This window comes from Aedes albopictus, chromosome 2 (genome assembly GCF_035046485.1).
Source record: "Aedes albopictus strain Foshan chromosome 2, AalbF5, whole genome shotgun sequence".
NCBI lineage: Eukaryota > Metazoa > Arthropoda > Insecta > Diptera > Culicidae > Aedes > Aedes albopictus.
The window spans coordinates 483859188-483882540 of NC_085137.1; the positions used below are offsets into that span (position 1 = coordinate 483859188).

The window sequence follows — 23353 nt, forward strand, 5'->3', positions numbered from 1 at the left end:
TGACCTATACAAGTTCGGAAACGTATAATTTTTTGTTGTAATGACGTGTTATGTCAAACATCAATAGAACATATTTTTACCAAACAGTTCGATCACGTTAGTTTTACGTTGAAAGGTTGTTGAAGGTACTAGTAATTGCATTTCTTGAATTAAGATGTTTATTCTTGTGTTTAATGATACGTTCTGAACACTTTATCATCGCTTTTTTGGCGATTTGCTTTTCTACTCCAATATTGGCTGTATAATGTCATTTTTGGTTTGCGATTACTGATGAAATTAAGCACTTGGTAGCCTGGAAAGTTGTCACTATGTAATTGGTATATGATCGGTGATGGGAAATCATCCAAACTATTTTGAAAACGTAATAATCAGCTTCTCATTCACTCGCGGTTATTTATTTGATTTAATTCGTGTACTTACTTGTAATATCCCGACTAGAAAAATATATCAACTTTATAATACATTGTGTTATGATGTTATGAAATTTTTCTATAACTTATTATGTTATAAATTAGATGCAGGATGATGTTAAAATAACTTAAATTGTAACAAAAAGTACATCGGTCTAATCAAAATGATAACCTATTTTGTTATAATCAGATCAAAATTATAACACAATATGATATAAATTTTAGCTTAAAGAAAACTAGTTTCTATCATATTTTGATATAATTGTGTAAAATGATGTTTTGAATGTCAAAGAATCAAAACTAAATTATTTCACAATGAGTTATTGATGAACTTTATAACATAATATGATACAATTGAGTTATAATATTGTTAAACACCAAATATGTTAAACATGATTATATCACAATGAGTTATATATATCATGGTTTGTTAAAATTATGTTATATTTTTGTTAGAATCTTCTAGTCGGGATACTCTCGTTTCGGCTCATAGATTCAACGATAAACGAAACTATGCTCTAAAAACCAAATCCCCAAGAGTGTCAATTGGTATGTTTGTTTTGATTTACCTATCTGCATGTCTTGTTATATTATGGTCGAAAATAAGTAAATAATACCTTGTCACAACTTTTTCGGCTTGTTGTTTAAAATACCTCAAAATGATGTTATTCCAAGGTAATTTGACAACAAATAAAGTAATATGTTATTAGGTGTTTGATGGATGTAGTTTGAACGAACTACAGACATCACTTTTCATTAGGTAAGGCATGATCAATTCAAGATGAAATTACAGTGCCTACTAAAAAAAAACATACATTTCGTATTAGATGGATATGTTTTGTTTTTTTTTTTGCTGTATTATCAGAAAGATAAAATTTGCAAGTTATTGGTATGCTCTATTATAAAAACTATAACATAATAAATATATGTTTTGAAAATATTTTTAATTTCACATTTTTTTACGGCACTGTATTGGGATGTCACCATGTTGCCTTCAAGTAATCTCGAGTGAAAAGTATTCCCAAAGCACAAAAAACATACGGAATATTTGTATTATTAAATATCAGATTGAAAGCGCATGAATTTATGGTGCATGAAAACGTTCATTTCACCATAAATCTGTGTCCGCACAAAAGATCTGGCCATGCTACTGGACATTGACTACATGATTATTTTATATTTCAAAGTCATTAAAAAGTGGCAAAATAATGTTTAGCCATCAACGATTCGTGAGAGAGGAGCTGGAAGTAGAAAAGTTGTGTTTTTTTGGAGCTGTCAAATATTATCGAATGGTTACCATTTGGTTTACAGCTTACTTCCTGCTAACATGATCGCAACAAGAAGGTATTTTCGAAGTTGTTGGATAGTTCTGAAATACATAATATGATGTTCTGACGATGTATCGAAAAACATCTTCAATAACATCAAAGATGTTGTATAATCCGCCATTTTTTGCGCTTTTTCGGTGGCATAAGTGTATGAATTTTAGTTTTTCGTATTCTTGGCCTAACATGAGTATTTGTATGAAGCGTGTATTTTATACATTTATATAACATAATGTGTTACTTGGGTATCAGCAGATCGGCAAGTGTTGAACTTATACTTATAGGAATCTTTCTCTAATCACAGAACTTTATTCAAACTGGGCCCCCGAATTCAGAGGGCCCCCAAATCAGGGATGGTTTATAACACTAGACCTGCCCTGATTTGGAGGCCCCCTGAATTCGGGGGCCCGGTGCGGACCGCACCCCCCGCCCCCCCCTTGCTACGCCACTGGGTCTGCTGTTTCCGCTTCTGTTTGTAACGTTCCACGTTCTGACGAGTCCCTTGCTGCAGCATTACCGCCCTCGCTGCGTTCTTCTCCTCCAAAACCGTTCTGCACTCTTCGTCGAACCATTCGTTCCGTCGATTCCGTTCCACGTACCCGATGGTGCTCTCGGCTGCGTCGTTGATGGCTGCTTTCACTGTACTCCAGCAGTCCTCTAGAGGGGCCTCATCGAGCTCGCCCTCGTCTGGCAACGTGGCTTCGAGATTCTGCGCGTATGCTGAGGCGACATCCGGTTGCTTCAGTCGCTCTAGGTTGTAGCGTGGTGGTCGCCGGTACCGTACATTGCTGATGACGGAGAGTTTTGGGCGCAGTTTGACCATCACCAGATAGTGGTCGGAGTCGATGTTGGCGCCACGATAGGTCCTGACGTCGATAATGTCGGAGAAGTGCCGTCCGTCAATCAGAACGTGGTCGATTTGAGATTCTGTCTGCTATGGTGATCTCCAGGTGTAACGATAAGGGAGGCTGTGTTGGAAAAAGGTGCTACGTATGGCCATATTTTTGGAGGCGGCGAAATCAATGAGTCGTAGGCCGTTGTCGTTCGTTTGCTGGTGGGCGCTGAACTTACCAATCGTCGGTCTGAATTCCTCCTCCTGGCCTACCTGAGCGTTCAAATCTCCAATGATGATCTTGACGTCGTGGTTTGGGCAGCGATCGTACTCGCGTTCGAGCTGCGCGTAAAGTGCGTCCTTGTCATCATCAGTACTTCCGGAGTTTGATTTTGATAGTTATCGCAAATTTCTTATTTTGAGAAAAGTTGCTAAATTAAAATTTTAGAAGATTTCCGAAATTTGAAAATTTAGATGAATATGTTCTTCAGTTGACAAACTGTCTCCTTAAAACAGTGCGTTTACCAAATATTTAAAAATCTAAATTTTACTATTTTTCTAAAAAAAAAAAGTTTTGTTTAAGAATACTTTATTTCCAATCCAATTTCAAGTTATTATGAATGACCTGTCAAAACTCATCTTAAGGAAAGTGCTCCCATTTTCATCCTCTCAATGATAAGCACATAATAAACGCATTTTTTTTTTTTAATTTTTTGTATTTTTTCTGGGGGGTGAAAATGTATATTGACAAACAGAACGGAAACATTTGGTGTCCTCTTAATCCGGGAGCGGTCGCGTCGTGTACTGAGAACACGAACCATGAAAAATGCACGGTTGTGGTACACAACATGAGCGTGTCGTCGCTGCAGGTAGTCGAAGACGCGAGCAGTCAAATGATCAATTTTTGAAATAGGAAAGTTTTGAATTATCTATTCTTGAAATAGGATGAACATGAAGAAAGGTACTCATACCCTTTCCGGAAATATCATAACCTTGTAAATAGTCATGTTAGTGTTGAACAACTCTAAATTTATGAATACTCTTAAGGGTTCCGAGATAAATTCGTAAATTTTTTACCAATATTTTCTTCACAGTGCAATTACCAAAGTGATTGCCGGTGAAACTCCCAGAGAAATTGCTGAATTAAATCCCGGGGGAGTTACCTAATAAATATGCAAAGCAGTTGCCTAAAGAATAAAAAAACAAGACACTACACTGAAATCGGTCAGCCAGAGACTTCACAGACTATACACATACCTTATACTAGACAACGGACAACATGTCAGACTTCCAGTGGCTTAATGTAGAATTTTCCGTTCGACGAAAATGTTTCTCCTACTGGAATGGGAATCTGACATACTCTGGCTTACGGTGTATTGTAAAAGGGAGCGTCCATAAATTACGACACGCAAAATTGCCCATTTTCAACCCCCCTCCCCCTATGTCACACTTTTTCACATATTCAGAGAAATAAGAAAAGAGTTATCGAACAAAATTTCAAACAAACTGCCAAAATAGTTTTCAAAAAAAAAAAGAAGAACTATTGGATCATATCCAAAACGAATTTCTGGAAAGATTTCCGGTGCATTTGATGAAGAAATTACACCATTACGTGCCTCTGAAACCGACCTATTGATACCTGAAGTACCAAAGGATTTTTCAAATGAGTTATGTTAAAAAAAAACAAAAAGGAATAGCATAAGAAATTTCCAAACAAATTCCCCTAGATAAAAAACCAAAAAGTTCACAAAGCCATTGCCGAAGCATTTTCTTCACAAATTGATTTTTTCAAAGGTTTTGCCTTGAACTTTCTCAAAAAAAAATGGCTACGGATTTTTTTAAATAAATATCGTACGGAGTTCCTAAAAAACTCTGCATTTTTTACCAAAGGAATTCCGAATTCAATTTTCGACACAATAGCTAATGCAATTTCCAAAAGAATTGCCAAAAAACAAATCTAACAATGCAGAAAGGTTTTCAAAAATATGCTTTCGGAATTCCCAAAGAAGTTGCCGAAGAAACTTTAAAAATTTCTGCATGGAATTCTAAAGCAATTATTTGGAAAAAAATCGAAGAAACTATAGAGAAGAAACTTGACGCTTAGATCCACAGACACCGATAAAGAACACAGACACCACGTTATGAGTGAATTTTGAAACAAATTGTTCTTTTTGTGTGAAAGCTTCTTTTCTTCTGAGATGCTTTCACAAATAAAGTAACATACTAAATGGATAGAAACGCAAAATAAACAACGATTATATCCAGCTTTTTGCTTCTAAGAACAGATGAACAACATAGTGAGCGAATTTGTAGCTAAATTGTTTTCTGTGTTCAGGCTTTTGGTCTTCTGAACCACTTAGCCGAAGACAGTATCCTTCAAAGATCAGATTGGGCTTGGGTCCGACGTAATTGTGCAGGGATTCAATAAACCGGGTAGCCGATTTTCCGGGGCTCGAATATGCAGCAAATAAATAGCTCAATTTTATGGGGAAAGATTTGCTAATCAAAACGTATTCTTAGTGAAAGCTTTTTTTCTTTAGAGAACATTGCCAAAAAAAATATCTATTTTATGTGTAAACAAGTATATAAGCTTTCAGTCTTCTGAGTAACATTCCCGATGACAGTATACTTCTTAATGGTCCAGAGCGCTTGGTATTCAACAACTACTGACAAACTATATTGCTATCCCACATGTCCGACATGGTACCCTGTGTAGCAGATTCCATGTGGGCAATGTTCCCGAATGCACTGTTTTACAATATCTACACATTTTTGATGAAATTGTTTTCTAATAAGACATTGGTCATGGTCATTTGAGTAGGTGAAAAGAATCATCATTTAATAAGAATTTGAATTTCTGGGTCGTAATAATTTTTGTGGCGCCATTTTGATTTCACCTTAAGAAAAAAGATAATAGTTAACTGCTGTTAAATAACATTTTCGTAGCTTTTTGTTGCCTGAATATCAAGTTTTAGGTAATTATGATTTATTTATGGAACTTTTGTTGTGAAATTTATCACTGACTCCTTTTAATTTGTGGCAAGCATGGATATTAATAGGGCACGGTAAAGGTAGGGCATGCTGCGCTATACAGATCCCATTGTGATCCACTAGCCTCTGCCAGCAAATCCTATCCATACCTCCTCGTGGTACCGGCCGGATACTACGAGCAACCTTAGGGAACATTGGGTAACCAACCCCGGTGGGAACTTTGGACGCAGGCTGACACGGAAGGGGGAGATTTGCTTCTGCAAACCTGAGCGTCTGTTTTACAGGAGGAGCGGCTGACATTAGCGTATGATCCCCATGTTAGGAGCGGCTGATCAATGTCCGAGTGCCAGGGAAGGACTCTAAGCTCAACTGTATCCTATAATCCTTCGGAAAGTACGGGGTTGGCCCTACAAAACAGCCTTAAAAATCATTGTTATGAAAAATCAGCAACAGAATAATACGAACCGAGACCAACGGCAACGACCCCAGTGAACAAAAAGGACTTGCGATTGGAAACTCGGTACGTGGAACTGCCGATCTCTCAACTTCATTGGGAGCACCCGCATACTTGCCGATCTACTGAAGGACCGCGGGTTGGGCATCGTAGCGCTGCAGGAGGTGTGTTGGACAGAATCCATGGTGCGAACGTTTAGAGGTAATCATACCATCTACCAGAGCTGCGGCAACACACGCGAGCTGGGAACAGAGCGTTCATGATTAACAAAAATTTTAATCATGATTAATCACTGATGATTAAAATTTTTATTTCAGTGATTATTGATTATGATTAATGATTAATTTGATTTTGAGGATGATTAAAGATTATGATTAATGATAAAATTTGGTTTTATCTGTGATTATTGATTATGATTAATGATTAAAAATGGCTCATTGATTAAAAATCATGATTAATCATGATTAATCAATCACAAAAACTGGAAGTGATTAAAATATATTTGTTGTTCAAAATATTTTTGAAGTTTCAAAAGTAAAAGGTAACACTGTCTGGGAGATTTTTGAAAGAAGAATCATAAATTATAATATTTAGAACAGCATTTAAACCAACTTTAATATGTTATATGATGAATCATTTTTTGGTGATGAATGATTAATGATTGATTAACTTTTTTCTTATGATTATGATTACTGATTAATGATTAAATTGCGAAATCAGTGTGATTAAGATTAATGATTAATGATTAAATGAGAATTTTTTGTGATTATGATTAATGATTTTTGATTAATCTTAACCATTAATCATTTATCATGATTAAATTTATGATTAATCATTAACGCTCTGGCTGGGAACAGCTTTCATCGTGATGGGTGATATGCAGAGGCGGGTGATCGGTTAGTGGTCGATCGCCGAAAGAATGTGCAGGTTGAGGATCAAGGGCCGATTCTTCAACTTCAGCATAATAAACGTGCACAGCCCACACTCCGGAAGTACTGATGATGACAAGGACGCATTTTACGCGCAACTCGAACGCGAGTACGACCACTGTCAAAGCCACGACGTCAAGATCACCGTAGGAGATTTCAACGCTCAGGTAGGCCAAGAGGAAGAATTTAGACCGACGATACACAGATAAAAATAATGAGATTTACACGTCATGTAAACTTCGGTTTAGTCATGTAAACTTAGGGGCTGTCCATAAACCACGGGCTCATAGGGGGAGGTCGGCCAATGACCATTTTGTATTGACAAATAAAAATTTTTGTTTGGACTAATGACCACGGGGGGGGGATGGGGTGGTGAAGGTCGAAAAGTTCCAAAAAAATGACCACGTGGTTTATGGACAGCCCCTTAGTGTTATGATGGTTTACATGATATATCATGTAAATTTGTGCTATATGTCATGTAAACACACAGAGTCGTGCTGAATTACATGACATATAATGGAAGTTTTCATTATGTTTTATTACTTTTACATGATATGTCATGTAAACTTCTGTGATATCCCACGCTCCAATCATGTGCATTATATGTCACAGAATTTTACACTCTTTTTTCTATCTGTGTAGGTAAGTTCAGCGCCCACCAGCACACGAACGAAAACGGCCTACGACTCATTGATTTCGCTGCCTCCAAAAATATGGCCATACGTAGCACCTTTTTCAAACACAGCCTCCCCTATCGTTACACCTAGAGATCACCACAGCTGACGGAATCTTAAATCGACCACGTTCTGATTGACGGACGGCACTTCTCCGACATTATCCACGTCAGGACATATCGTGGCACCAACATCGACTCCGACCACTATCTGGTGATGGTCAAACTGCGCCCAAAACTCTCCGTCATCAACAATCTACGGTACCGGCGACCGCCACGGTACAACCTAGAGCGACTGAAGCAACCGGATGTCGCCTCAGCATACGCGTAGAATCTCGAGGCCGCGTTGCCAGACGAGGGCGAGCTTGATGAGGCCCCTCAAGAGGACTGCTGGAGTACAGTGAAAGCAGCCATCAACGACGCAGCCGATAGCACCATCGGGTACGGAATCGACGGAACTAATGGTTCGACGAAGAGTGCTGAACGATTTTGGAGGAGAAGAACGCAGCGCGGGCGGTAATGCTGCAGCAAGGGACCCGACAGAACATGCACCGTTACAAACAGAAAGAGAGAAAAAAGCGCCGCCTGGAAGAAGCGGAGTGCGAAGAAATGGAACCGTTCCCAAGAAACACGAAAATTCTACACAGATAAAAATAATGAGATTTACACGTCATGTAAACTTCAGTTTTGTCATGTAAACTTAGTGTTATGATTATATATCATGTAAATTTATGTTACACACAGAGTCATGCTGAATTACATGACATATAATGGAAGTTTACATGATATTTTGTGACATTTACATGATATGTCATGTAAACTTCTGTCATATCCCACGCTCCAATCATGTGCATCATATGTCACAGAATTTTACACTCTTTTTTCGATCTGTGTACCAGAAGCTCAACGTATCCCGCAACGGCTTCATGCTGCGAGCTGAAATATACAGGCATAAGTAAGGACGGGGGCCTCTTGACGGACAGACGTGAGGTGATCGAAAGGTGGTAGCAGCACTTCAATCAGGACCTGAATAGCGTGGAGAACGTAGGCACGGGAGACTACGGCAACGGACGGAAACGACGACACCAGTGCAACGGAGGATGGAAATGAGCCAACTCCCACGCTGAGGGATGTTAAGGATGCCATTCATCAGCTCAAAACCAACAAAGCAGCTGGTAAGGATGGTATCGCAGCTGAACTCATCAAGATGGGCCCAGAAAAGTTGGCCACCTGTCTGCACCGGCTAATAGTCAGGATCGAACGTAATCTGCCCCATTCACAAAAAAGGCGACCATTTGGAATGTGAGAACTTCAGAGCGATCACTATTTTAAATGCTGCCTACAAAGTGCTATCTCAGATCATCTCCCGTCGTCTATCACTTAAAACGAATGAGTTTGTGGAAAGTTATCAAGCTGGCTTCATCGACGGCCGACAACGAACCAGATCTTCACCATACGGCAACACCTTCAGAAATGCCGTGAATGTCAGGTTCCAATGCATCACCTGTTTATCGACTTCAAAACGGCATGCGACAGTATCGACCGTGCAGGGCTATGGAGAATCATGGACGAAAACGGCTTTCCTGAGAAGCTGACCAGACTGATTAAAGCAACGATGGACGGTGTGCAAAACTACGTAAGGGTTTCTGGTGAGCTATCCAGTTCATTCGAATCTCGCCGGGGTCTGCGACAAGGTGATGGACTCTCATGCCTACTATTCAACATCGCTCTGGAAGGTGTGATGCGACGATCCGGGCTCAACAGCCGGGGAACGATTTTCACAAAATCCGGTCATAGCACACAATTTGCGGACGACATGGACATTACCGCCAGAACATTTGGAACGGTGGCAGAGCTGTACACCCGCCTGAAACGCGAAGCAGCAAAGGTCGGACTGGTGGTGAAATGGTGAATGCCTCAAAAACAAAGTACATGCTGGTAGGCGGAACCGAAGACGACTGGATCCGTCTGGGTAGTAATGTTACGATAGACGGGGATACTTTCGAGGTGGTGGAGGAATTCGTCTACCTCGGATCCTTACTGACGGCTGACAACAACGTGAGCCGTGAAATTCGAATGCGCATCATCAGCGGAAGTCGGGTCTACTACGGGCTCCAGAAGAAACTACGGTCTAAAACGATTCACCCACGCACCAAATGCACCATGTACAAAACGCTAATAAGACCGGTGGTCTTCTACGGGCACGAGACATGGACCATGCTTGAGGAGGACCTGCAAGCACTCGGAGTTTTCGAGCGACGCGTGCTAAGAACGATCTTCGGCGGTGTGCAGGAGAACGGTGTGTGGCGGAGAAGGATGAACCACGAGCTCCCTGCACTTTACGGCGAACTCAGCATCCAGAAGGTGGCCAAAGCCGGAAGGATACGATGGGCAGGGTGTGTTGGAAGAATGCCGGACAACAACCCTGAAAAGTTGGTGTTCGCGACAGATCCGGTTGGCACAAGAAGGCGTGGAGCGCAGAGAGCACGATGGGTGGATCAGGTTGAGCGTGACTTGGCGAGCATCGGGCGTGACCGAAGATGGAGAATGGCAGCCACGAAACGTGCGTATTATGGAGAAATATTGTTGATTCAGTTTTATCTTGATTTTGATGTAATACTAAATAAATGAAATGAATGGATATTAAAAAAAAATAACTTTCTTATGTCGTCTATATTCAAGATTTTCTTTTAAGTATTTGGGAACCCTCGAGCTTAATCTCGCCATTAGGACCCAGACCTCACCCTTACCAACCAAGTTGAACCAACAACGCGATGCAGCAACACCATCAGAACAAATACTTACCATAACGCTGTGCCACTCGTCCCGGTTGAGGCCCTCGCCGACGGTGACGCTGGTCGAGTGGTTGCCAAACACGTGCACCACCTTCAGCTGGCCCTTCTCCACGATGACGTAGAGGGCGTACGGGTCCAGCTTGACGCCGGCCGGGGTCTTGACGTTGTGATAAACCAGCAGCCCGTGCGGCAGCCGGGTGCGGAATTGGAATGATATTTCACGGCATAATCTGGAAATTTAATTAAACGAAATTTATGAGATTTGTGTTCTTCGGGGTGTGGGTGTGTCGTACGTGCTGGGTTGGTCTCGGACTCGGACGATGGTGGACAACAACAATGAACTGCCTGTGGACCGTTTTCCACCGAAAATGAGGGGTTAGCCATGGTCATTCGAACCGGACGACCAATGAGTTATGATTTCGGATGTTTATATTTAGGGCTTGACAAAAGAGCTGTTATTTCGAATCTAATCAGACGGCTATCGAGTGGTCATTCTGAAATTGAGAACACCGCTAGGGGAGAGCTAATTTAGGGGATTTATTCAGTTGTGCGTGGAAAATCAGGCAATTATAGAAGATCTATATTGAAGCTTGAATTTATTACATTGTGTAGTGTGGAGTAAGAGGAAAATGGGATTTCAATTCGTCTATTCGGGTATTAAATAGAAATATTTTATCGGGTTAGGAAAGAGTAGTGTGCGGTAGTTCGGCAGCAGCAAAGTTTCGCGCGCTCGCTTTGCTAGATTTTTGCGAGAGTGAGTTTTTGGAGGCAAAGTGTACAGGCCGCGTTTTCATTCGGTCGTCGTCGTCGTCTATTTGACTGCTCATCTTCGTACGGGGCGATTTATGATACGATAAATGCAACAAACAACATTTTTTGCGATTTTAGTCAACAGACATTGAAATGTTCGTCACGTCAAGTGTCGGCCCAAGTTCCAAAGCCACGTTGGTTCAAATCACTTTATTTTCTCTTTCGTTAATTTTCGCACTTCGAAAACTATCTGAATGGTTCGTCATCTTCGATGTCGGCATGTGTTTTGCTTTAGTCCAAATGAAAATAAGTGGTTTGATATTAATAGGGTTGCATGAATCACTCCACTTACCAAAGTGAACTCATATCATGCGCTCTTTCCCCTCCCCACTAACAAAAAGTCCTTCCAATGACAGACGTGGAGACGCAGAGGTGATCTCGGTCTTTAGTAAGCAACGCACGTCATAATAACATTCCTTTCCTTCCTCGATGACCGTAAGGACGTGGCCGGCGCCGTTATTGACCTAATAAAGTTTGGAATTCTCGAAGATGCACATTGAGGACGGTAAGCTTCTCCCAAGCTCCGTCTGTTGGTTCCTTGTGCAACTTCGATTGTTCTGGTCAATCACGGAGTAGCAACTACGAATAGTACGGTCATCTATGCTCATGCTCATGCTCATGCTCAATATTTTATCGGATTAGGAAATCTCATACAGCATTTCAGGATAGCAGCTTTAAAGCTTAAGAAATGCATTAAACTATTGTTAGCAGTATCCTAAGATGCTTTAAAAAATCTGGCAAGAAAGTGATTTGAGAAGACTCTACAAAATTTTGGGGATTTAGTCAGTTGTGCGTGGAAATTCAGGCAATTATAGAAGATCTATTTTGAAGCTTGAATTTATTACATTGTGTAGTGTGGAGAAAGAGGAAAATGGGATTTTAATTTATTAGTCTAGTCAGGTATAAAATCAAAACATTTAAACAGGTCAGGAAATCTCATACAGCACTTTAGGATAGCAACTTTAATGCTTCAGAAATTCATAAAAGTTTTGTAAAAAAATTATTGAAGTATGCTAAGATGTTTAGAAAAACATGGCAAGATAGTGACTACAGAAGTTACTGGTATGATTCTGCAAAAATCCCTGAGAAGATTTCTAGAATATGCCTGAGAAGATTCTACGACAATCTTCTCAAGGAAATTCTTTTTGAAGCTTCTTCTATATATGTGACTGGGAAAATTTTACGAAGCTTCTTAAGACGCTTCTTCAAAGACTCATGGGAAGCTTTCATAAAGCTTTTTTCAATACTTCATGGAAAATTTCTTATTGCCTTTTGGAAAATTTATTTAAAGTTAAGAATGCTTCCTGAAATACTTTGGATCCTTCTACGGAGTTTTCTAGGAGGCTCTTTGTATCACATGGCTTCACTGCAGTCTGCCCTTAAATTTGCTGCATCACAACATATTGAAGCTCAAAATCGATTTCCTAATTGTGCTCGATTGTTGAAAATCCTCTTCCCCGAGAAGCGAGCAAGCATCACCATTATCGGAGTAAGTAAATTATGCAACGTTGTTGGCCGTTGCCAGCCAGCCAGCCACCACCGGCTCATCAGTGCGTGAATATGTGTCCATTTCTGCGGAAACAACCCATTACAATCCACCGTCGTCGTCATCGTCGTCCCTTCTTCGCCCTAGAAGACCAGACCAGGACCAGGACCAGACCCGGCAAAAGGCCGGCCCGCATTTACCTTAATTGAAATGTTTGTATTGTTTCGCCGTCCATCTGGATGAACGTGTTGTTCTTGGCGAACATGAACGTTTTCTCGTAGCCGGTTTCCTTGAACGTCAGCTCCGAGCCCCGCAGTTCGTCCGGCATTGGTGGCTGGGTGCTGCTGGACGAGTACCGCTGCGACAGGGCTTCCTGCGTCTGGGTCTGCACCGTGGTGGACGTGCTGTTGGCCGTTGTTAGCTGCTGCACCGGAGGCTGCGTTTCTGTTTGGGTGAGAGCGTGTGTAGGTATTAGAAATTGACGGGCATTGCGTTCGAATGCGTTGTTGTGTGTACTCGTATGTCGTCGGTCAGGGTGCTGTCATTGGCGTTCTTAGTATATAAGTTTTTGTAGGGGTTCTCTAGAAAGAAATATCAATCCTTAGTTTTGGAAGAAGTACACATTAGACCTGTTCACTTTTTTTGACCTACCCGTGTCACATCAAATTATCAATCCACATGCAAAAACAAGTCTTCAGTCCAAAATTGAGCCAAATTGATAAAGGTTTAGAGGTGTATCAAATCGATTTTGTGTTTTTTCGAGCATTTTTACGAAAATGTACTCCAATATCCAGAAAATTGCACCGAAAAGGTACAGAAAACACCGTTAAAATATAGTTGGAACAATACTCTACAACTTTGCTGAAGACACTACGGTGTTTAAATTGCTTATTTCAAAGTTATTCAACAATTTTCTTTAAAAAATCGCGAAAAAATACAATATTTTTACGGTTTTTCATGTAAAAGTCATGTAAATTTACATTGTTTTAAGTGACTAATTTAATAAGCTTTTGCTCCTATGTGTTACGAACATTTCGTCCATACATCATTTTAGTGTAGGAATTCGTTTTCATTGACTAATTATCAAAAGTATGTCACGTTGATACTAAAAATCGCATAGAGTTGCCAGCACAAAATTAAACAAAGTTACCCATGATTAAAACGTCATTACATTTCTTTGTCGCATCTGCATCGGTTTCAATTTGGTGTAGATGGTTGAGCATGAGACTGCCGATTCGAAGATTCAAGGTTCGAGCCCTGGAATAGGGTTTTTTTGCGTCTCGATCCAGCTATAAGTTAATAAGACTATACACTCTGCATCTCATTGCAATTTGGCATCATAGCCTTGTTTCGAAATCGTAGAGTGCATAGTAAGAATGAAGTTTCCCTTTATCGTGTAGTTGTGTAGCTTGTGGCTAGATAGATGCAAGTAATCTCTACAGTTGTATGATAAATTTTGCATCCAGAAGCAGTTCCATCATCGTATTGAATTGTTTTAGCTAAATTAATCGGTATCAAACAGATGTCCAATATTTCGTCCAGCAGCTCTCGTCGACACGATTTCTTGTCAACAAGCAAAATAAATATCTAGCTAGTCCTGGAATGGGCTTAATTGGCTGGTCCCGATCATCATTATTTGGGAAATTGCGTGTAAGTCATGGGCCATGGCTCATGGTAGATTCATCATCCTAACTGCTACAAAGAAAGAAAAAAAGTTTATTCTGTATTTGAGCTTGAACCTGGGACCTTCTGATCCGCAGGCTCGAGCCTTATCATCTGCGCCATTTCTGATACTTGAATCAAAAGACATTAGAATACGATGGCATGACGTCTTAATCATGGGTAACTTTGTTTTAATTCGTGCTGGCAACTCTACGCGATTTTTAGTATCAACGTGACATACTTTTGATAATTAGTCATTGAAAACGAATTCCAACACAAAAACGATGTATGGACGAAATGTTCGTTACACAAAGGAGAAATAGCTAATTAATTTAGTCACGTAAAATAATGTAAAATTACATGACTTTTATATGTAAAATCGTAAAAATATCGTGTTTTTTCGTGATTTTTCAACTAAAATTATTGAATAGCTTCGAAATAAGCAATTTAAACACCGTAGTATCTTCGGCAAAGTTGTAGAGTATTGTTCTAACTATATCCTAACGGTATTTTCGGCACCCTTTCGGAGCAATTTTCTATATTTATGAGTAAATTTATGAGAAAACGGTTAAAAAAACAAAAAATCGATTTGATACACCTTTGAATCTTTATCAATTTGGCTCAATTTTGGACTGAAGACTTGTTTTTGCATGTGGGTTGATAATTTGATGTGTCACGGAGAATCGGAGAAAAAAAGTTTCAAAGTGAACAGGTCTAGTACACATATTATAGGACGGAACTTCAGGATGTCCAGCCCCTGACCTCCAGAGATTGTGAAGGAGGTTGGCCGATTGAAAAACAACAAAGCCGCTGGAGCATATCAGTTACCAAGCGAGCTTCTAAACTACGATGGAGAAGCACTGATGAAAGCACTGCACTGGGTCATTACCAAGATTTGGGAGGAAGTATTACCGAAGGAGTGGATGGAAGGTATCGTGTGAACCATCTACAAAAAGGGCGAAAAGTTGTATTGCGGTAACTAGCACGTGATCACAATACTGAGCGCTGCCTACAAGGTATTCTCTCAAATTTTATGCCGCCGTCTATCACTGATTGCAAGGGAGTTCGTGGGGCAATATCAGGCTGGATTCATGGGTGAACGCGCTACAACGGAACAGATGTTCGCCATCCGCCAGGTGTTGCAGAAATGCCGCGAATACAACGTGCCCACACATCACTTGTTCATCGATTTCAAATTGACGTATGATACAATCGATCGAGAACAGCTATGGCAGATTATGCACGAATACGGATTTCCGGATAAACTGATACGGTTGATCAAGGCGACGATGGATCGAGTGATGTGCGTAGTTCAAGTATCAGGGACACTCTCGATTCCCTTCGAATCTCGGGTTACGGCAAGGTGACGGTCTTTCGTGCTTGCTGTTTAACATTGCGTTAGAGGGTGTAATAAGAAGAGCGGGGATAAACACGAGTGGAATGATTATCACGAAGTCCGTTCAGCTGCTTGGTTTCGCTGATGATATTGATATTATAGCTCGCAAACTTGATACAATGGCGGAAACGTACATCCAACTAAAGGGTGAAGCCAGGCGAATCGGTCATTAATGTGTCGATGACAAAGTACACGATGGCAAAGGGCTCCAGGGAGGAATCACCGTGCCCGCCACCCCGAATTTCTATCGACGGTGATGCAATCGAGGCGGTTGAAGAATTCGTTTACTTGAGCTCACTGGTGACCACCCACAACGACACCAGCAGAGAAATTCAGAGGCGCATTGTGGCAGGAAATCGAGTTTACTTTGGACTCCGCAGAACTCTACGATCGAACAAAGTTCGCCGTTACACGAAGTTAACTATCTACAAAACGCTGATTAGTAGACTGGGTCAACGAAGTCGATTTTTTGTAACAAAGCTTTTTCGATTCGTTTTAGCGTCTAAAGCAACTGTGCAAAATTTGGGAGCGATTGGTTGCTTCCCCGTATTCCGCATTGCGATTGAAGTTTGTATGGAATTTAGTATGGAAAAACGTGGTTTTTTGCATTTTTCTCATAAATTGAAATTTTTCGTCTAAAACAGTCTAACCAATGACGGTAAAGTATAGCCTAGGATATGCCGAAAAACTTTGCCGAGGACCACAAAGTGATCCGACACTTGTGAAAAAAGTTATAACGTACAGATTGCCCAGTGGTACTTAACATTTAACATGTAAAGGAATAACATCAATAATAAAATCTCAATGATGATGATTAACCTGGGCTTGTTAGGGGAATATCTGTAAATAAAAAGAAAATCGGGTTAAGTACGGTTCCTTTGAATTCCACTAAGAATTTGCATCCTTTGACAGATACGTATTTCGACCTCAACTGTAAGGTCGTCTTCAGTGTCTTGTACTTGACTCGACTGCAGTCGAGTCAAGTACAAGACACTGAAGACGACCTTACAGTTGAGGTCGAAATACGTATCTGTCAAAGGATGCAAATTCTTAGTGGAATTCAAAGGAACCGTACTTAACCCGATTTTCTTTTTATTTAAAATCTCAATTTCTAGCCTAAGTTACCAGACGAATAACTTTTTTCACAAGCGTTGGATCACTTTGCGGTCTTCGGCAAAGTTTTTCGGCATATCCTTGGCTATACTTTAACGTCATTGTTTACATGGTATTAGACAAAAGAATTCAACTTATGAGTAAAATGCAAAAAAGGACGTTTTCCCATACTAACTTCCATACAAATTTCAATCGCAATGCGGAATACGGGGACGCAACCAATCGCTCCCAAATTTTGCACAGTTGTTTTGGACGCTAATATAAATTGAAGAAGCTTTGTTCCGGGTTGATACGATCAAATTTACCGTAGTGTCTACCTAATGATTGTGTGCATAGGATATCCTACATAAAATACTATTCTTTACAGTACCTAAATGTCTAGGTATGTTTCATTATGTCTACCTAAGGTAGTATTAATATGGGTGGTCATTGGATAACAGAGGAGAGACTGCGCAAGCCTTGGACTTGTCATCATCTTTAATATTCTTATAAAGGATATAAAAGTTTCTTCATACAACGTTGACCCACTCTACTGATTAGACCGTTCGTCTTCTATGGGCACGAAACATGGACCCTACGTGCAGAGGACCAATGCGCCCTTGGAGTTTTCGAACGGAAGGTTTTGCGTATCATCTACGGCGGAATGCAGATGGAAGACGGGACTTGGAGAAGGCGAATGAATCACGAGCTGCATCAGCTGCTAAGAGAACCAACCATCGTCCACACAGCGAAAATCGGGATCCTACGGTGGGCGGGTCACGTCATCAGGATGTTGGATAGCAACCCGACTAAAATGGTTCTCGAGAGTCATCCGACCGGTACAAGAAGACGTGGTGCGCAGCTAGCTAGGTGAGTCGACCAAGTGGAGGACGATCTGCGCACCCTACGCAGAGTGCGGAACTGGAGACGGCTACTATGTACATCAGAGGCCACTCCGGCCTTAGCCTGATCAATGATGGTGATAAGAGCAGAATTTCCATACCTTCAGTGCGGTCAAGCCTGGTCGCAGGTAACTATGGTCTATCAAGTGGTGAGTTCATTGATCCTTTAGGCTTTCAGGACGCGCGCCTGTTTGATCCTTCAATTCTTCGGAATTCCTTTAAAACCCCCGTGCAACCTCTTTGAAAATAACCTGAGAGCCTCTAAAGCCCTCGGGACTGAAACGCCGTGAAATTCTCCTGAGAACCGCTGAAGGCTCCTAAATCCCTCTGAAACCACCTGAAATGCCTTGAAATATCTTGAAATGCTTTAGAACGCCTCCGAAATCCACATGAAACGTTTGGGAAACTAGTCTAAGAACCGCCAGAGCCTCCTAAAACACCTCTGAAATTTCCTGAAACGCATTGAAACGCTTTAATACGTCATACGTCTTCGAAACGCATTGAAAAGTCTTGAAACGCCTATAAAACCCCCGTGACGTTCACCTGAGAGCCTGTGAAGCCCCATAAAAGCCCTCTGAAACCTGAAGCATCTTGAAATGCCTGTGACCGGAAAGGGGCGTAGAACTCCTTTAAAATCCCTCAGACTCCTCCCCCGTTTACATCTGAAAGCCTTGACCCCCTCCCCTTTGCAGTTGCTAGCCTTCTTATACTGCTATGCAACCTTTATGTCCAAATGGTAATGAACAAAATCCATTTAGGTAAACGTTCTATTCAGGCAGTCTCGACTCATTACCTAAATGGAGATTCGATATAGAATTTGTTCCAGAACTATCAGAAATTTGGAATTATTTTGAGAGCAATAAGATTGAAATTGTTGAAAAAAGTTCGAGTTAATTCACACAGCATTGATGGGAAGATACCGGAAGAAGACCTGCAGTAAATCTGTTCAAATATCTACAGAAGAATCTGGTGAGTTTTTGAGCTGGACTCAGTATAAAATTTAAAAAATGCAGATGTAATGTTCTTTGTAAAGAGATTAACCACTCATGTCACGGCTTGTGATATCTCTTGATAATTGCAAGCGATCACGTCGATAATTGAACAGTGATTATTTTATTGAACTTTAGAGAAATATAACTTTACCTACTGGAGACATCTGAACTCGCAATCGATATTTTAATTGAGAATGAGAGAGTAACTAAGTATGGCTCGATATTTAGGGAGAGCCTAATGGAGAAGGTGCTCATCACAGCTTGACGAAAGATATGCCTTGACAACTGAAGCATGGTAACGACAATGCCAATTGGAGTTTCTGATGCATGCTTGTGGTCAACGAACTGCTTAAGCCCAGTTTAGAGTTCAACAGGAATCGCCAAGAAACTTCTTGACCGATTCCTGGCGGAAACTTTCTACGGTGACTGCCATTTAAACTGTCATTTCTTCGCAACTGCGTACTGCGATCGAATAAAAAGTGGTTTCTTGAGCGATTCAGGCAAGGAATTTCCCATGCATCAAGATAGGCTGAGAAATTCCTTCTGATCTGCAAACAGCCCTTTACAGAAAACGGTTGGACGTTCAGTAAAAATCGCATGGGAAAAATTCTGTGGGAATTTATGACGTGTGGAATACACATGTCACACGGAACGCAGAAACTGTGGAGAAGTTTTAGGAGTAACTAAAAGATGCGATCTGGTTTAATTTTTGTAATTTATAACGTTTTAACATCTAATACTATTTAGTAATGTATTTCTCAAAATAAATTAAAATAAATTGTAAGAAGTTCTGTCGATGTTCTTTTTTTTTGTTTTTTTATTTTTTTTTTCTGTTTTAACGAGATTTTTAGCCCTAGGCTAATTCATCTCGGGACTCACGCTTTACTTCCCTTCCGAAGGAAGAACTCACATTTTGCGAGTTTGTCGGGAGTGGGATTCGATCCCAGGTCCTCGGCGTGATAGTAAAGTGTTCTAACCATCACACCAGGTCCGCTCCACAAATTCTGGCGATGTGGTTTAAATTTATTAGAGTAAATTTCTTGTACGATTTTGTGACTTGAGGCTATCCCAAGAAGTATGGGCACAGTTGGGAATGGATGCATGCACTAACTCTATTTTCACATATCCTGCCTTAATATACTAACAACATATGGAATAAATGGAATAAATTGGATAAAAAATAATAAATCTTACCGGAGTACGTGGATTTCTTTTTATAATTTCAAATCTCAATTTGTTCATCGAGCACATGTTCTGTTGTGCACATGGATGTCAAAGCATTTTCAACAGTGTAATTTCCCACATGGCTTGGTCAGCCAAAGCAAAATCAGGAAATTGACAATAAATCCATGATTTTTATGTGCGTAGGGTACCAAGTCACTTGGGCAGTGGTTGGTATTTTGGGCATTTTCCATGAATTACTTTGAGAAATCTCCAGGAATTCTTCCAGGAATTTCTTCAGGAACTCCTGCATGAACTTCTCTTGTGTTTCCTTCAAGAAACCTCCAGGGATTTCTCCATAAAATTCCAAGAAATTCTACAGAAATTCATCCAGGAATTTCTTAAGGAAAACCTCTGGGGATTCCTCTAGCGGTTTCTACAGGAATTTCTCAACAGATTCTTCCAGGGATATCACCAGGAATTCATTCAGGGATTCCTCCACGAATTCGTGCAGTGTTTCATACGAGTATTCCTCCAGGGATTCTACCAGGAACTCCTCCAGAGATTCCTCCGGGAAACCCTCCAGAGTGTCTTCCAATGAATCTTCTTGAAATTCCTGCAATCATTATTCCAAAAAAAATCATGAAAGAATTCCTCCAGGGATTCATCCAGGAATATCTTCTGGGGGTTTCCTGTGATTCCTTCTGAAATACTTTCAAGGATCCCTCCAGGAAATCCTCCAGATAATTTTCCAAGAAAACTTAAAATTTCTCCAGTGATTCCTCCAGGGAATCTTCGAAGAAATTTGCCAGAAATTCCTCCAAGAACTACTCCAAGAATTTTTGCAAGTGATTCTCAAATAATTCTCCAACAATACCTCCGGGGTTTCATCCAGGAATTTCTCGAGCGATTTTGCAGGAATTCCTCCAGCGACTTTTCTAGGAATTCCTCCAAGGATTTCTCCAGGGATTCCTCCAGGGCAGGCATTTCTCAAGGGAATTCCTCCCGGAATTCCTCAGAAATTTCTGTAGGAATTGCTTTGAGATATCTCCAGGAATTCCAGGAAACTCCGAAAATTTCTCCAGGAATTTCTATACGAATTCTTTCAGGGCTTCCTCCAAGAAATCCTCTAGGAAATTTTCCAAGGAATCTTACATAAATTCCTCTAAGGATTCGTTCAGAAATTTCTCGAGAGATTAACCAAGAAGCTCCTCCAGTGATTCCCGAAGGAATTCTTCCAGCAATATCTCTAGAAATTGCTCCAGGGATTCATTCAAGAATTTTTCAAGGGTTTCTCCAGAAATTCCTATGAAATTTCTCTAGCATCCTCCACAATCTCGTAACAATTACAGGTATAAAACAGCAGTAATTACAATGTTATTTCGCCACAAATATGTTTAAGAACATTTCCTCAGGATTCTCTTTAAAGTTCATCAGGGAATGTTTATTTCCGTGTCACTGCAACTGTTAATTAATATTTTTTTGAGAACCTTCTTCAGAAACGCGTTCCATTGAATATTTTCCTCCCGAATTTACTTCATAACCTAAAAGTAGTTCCTGATTTATTCGTCTAAGAAATTCTTCATAGCTTAACCCAGGGTTCCTGCTTTCCACTTTTCATCTTCTTCCACATTCGAATACAGTCAGCAGCGAACGATTGTCGCTTTAGTTTGTGTGTTTGCTTGTCAGCGACGACAATAAACTCCGGCAAACGGTGGGAAGCCACACTTGGAATTTAAACATTCGTCCACATTCGCATCGCAAGCGATTGAGCGGTGATACGATTCGTGAGTGATATTGCGCATACGAGTTTTTGAAGTTTTTAAAAAATATTTATTATTTTCTTTGCTAATCTAGCATTTCAACAACAATACACTCAAAATGTATGAATTACATGCAGAAATTCTCTTCTAGTTATGATAATAGCCGCTTCGATCGCTCACCAGCATTCGTCACCATTCGCCATTCATTCATTCGCTTGCGATCCTAACTGCGACGATCGGCAACGAATATCCATGTCAAGCAGCTTGCGCTTCGCTTCTCACTGATGATGGGGTTGCGTGTTTGATCACGACAATCAGTTTGCTACATCTTTCTCGATTCGCTTCAGCAAAGAGGAATGAATATGAATGGAGTGAGGCGAATATACCGATCCTTGGCTTAACCTTTCAGGGGCGAGTCTGTTCGATCCTAAAACTGTACCGTGCTTGGGCTGTATACGACGAGCGCAGTATTTTGGTAGTGTTGTACTTTTTACAATGACGCGTGAAGGATTAAAAAATGGTTAGACAGCGAATACTTACAAATAACTATTTTCACCGTAATTCCTGAAAAATAGCTTAACTAACGGGAGTCAAATAACATTTTGAACTTTCGGATACTCATAGTGACCAAGTTCCGCTTGTGAAGCTTCTGGTGAAGAATCCCAAAATATTCCCAGAAATATTTTTTTAAAGAATTTTCTTCTTATTCAAAAGTTTGATTAATTCATAAAGAATTGCCCCTAATTTTAGTTACTCGAATGATTCACGCCATTTCTCTGAATATAGTTTTATTCCAAGTTCCATCATACGTGGTAAAAGCGTTAATATTATGATTTTTTTTTTTAAATATACGGTAATCTGGGGAATTGTGGGTAAGGATACTGTGTAATTTGTGATAACAGCATTTGATATCTGCGTGTTGAATGCATACAGTAATGTTTCAAAAACCAAAAAAAAAATCATCCCTTGATTTATAGAGGCACTCCTTTGTATCAAAATTTGTGCCAATTTGTGTCCCCTCCTCCTACAATGCCTATGTGTCTTCGTAGAAATATAGACAGCTGCGGGATGTTGAAACGTGGTGAAGTTACGCAAAGGTAATACTTATCGATTCTTAGCAAGGTATTTGACAGTGGGCTTAGGGGGATGCAGCAATGAATATGATTTTTTTTTATTAATTTGCACACATTCATGCGGCTGTAAGCGTTTGGTTACGAATACATTAGAGAACAACATTGCAAATTTTTCCTCGATCTGGACTTCTTGAAACCACTGTGCTCCGGAACCCAACTACATCCGCACGGTCTCTGGTGAAAAGTCAAATTGAAAATCCTTCTTCCGAGAAACTAAGCACAACGCCCCAGCTGACCTCTCGCATAATCCGTATTCCGGTCTAGAGGCATTGGTCATCTGTCCAATAGTCCCAGTCACTAAAGCGTAGGTACTCTGCCCATGTGTATCGATTGTGTATACTCACGCGTCTCGTTATTGCACTGCTGCATGCACACTTCGTACGTTTCGAAATTGTTCTGCAGGTTGCCTCCGCAACCGCCCCAGGTGAACTGGGTGCAATTGTTGGTCGTCTGGTTGAAGTAGTACCGATTCTGGACGCCCTGGCAGCCGCCAGGGTTCGGTGGGCCGGTGCATTTTGCTGGGTGGGAATCATAATAAGATTAGTAT

At 40.5% G+C, this 23353-nt stretch overlaps 1 protein-coding gene across 1 annotated transcript in view; it reads right to left on the reverse strand.

Annotated features, from left to right (window-relative positions):
* Nucleotides 1-23353, reverse strand: part of LOC109399283 (axotactin) — a 214532-nt gene that overhangs the window by 92428 nt on the left and 98751 nt on the right. The window contains exons 4-6 of the mRNA XM_062854139.1: nucleotides 23151-23324; nucleotides 12906-13149; nucleotides 10420-10639 (exon numbers count right to left, since the gene is read on the reverse strand). Of these exons, the coding sequence (XP_062710123.1) occupies nucleotides 10420-10639; nucleotides 12906-13149; nucleotides 23151-23324 (638 nt within the window). The remainder of the gene's footprint in view (nucleotides 1-10419; nucleotides 10640-12905; nucleotides 13150-23150; nucleotides 23325-23353) is intronic.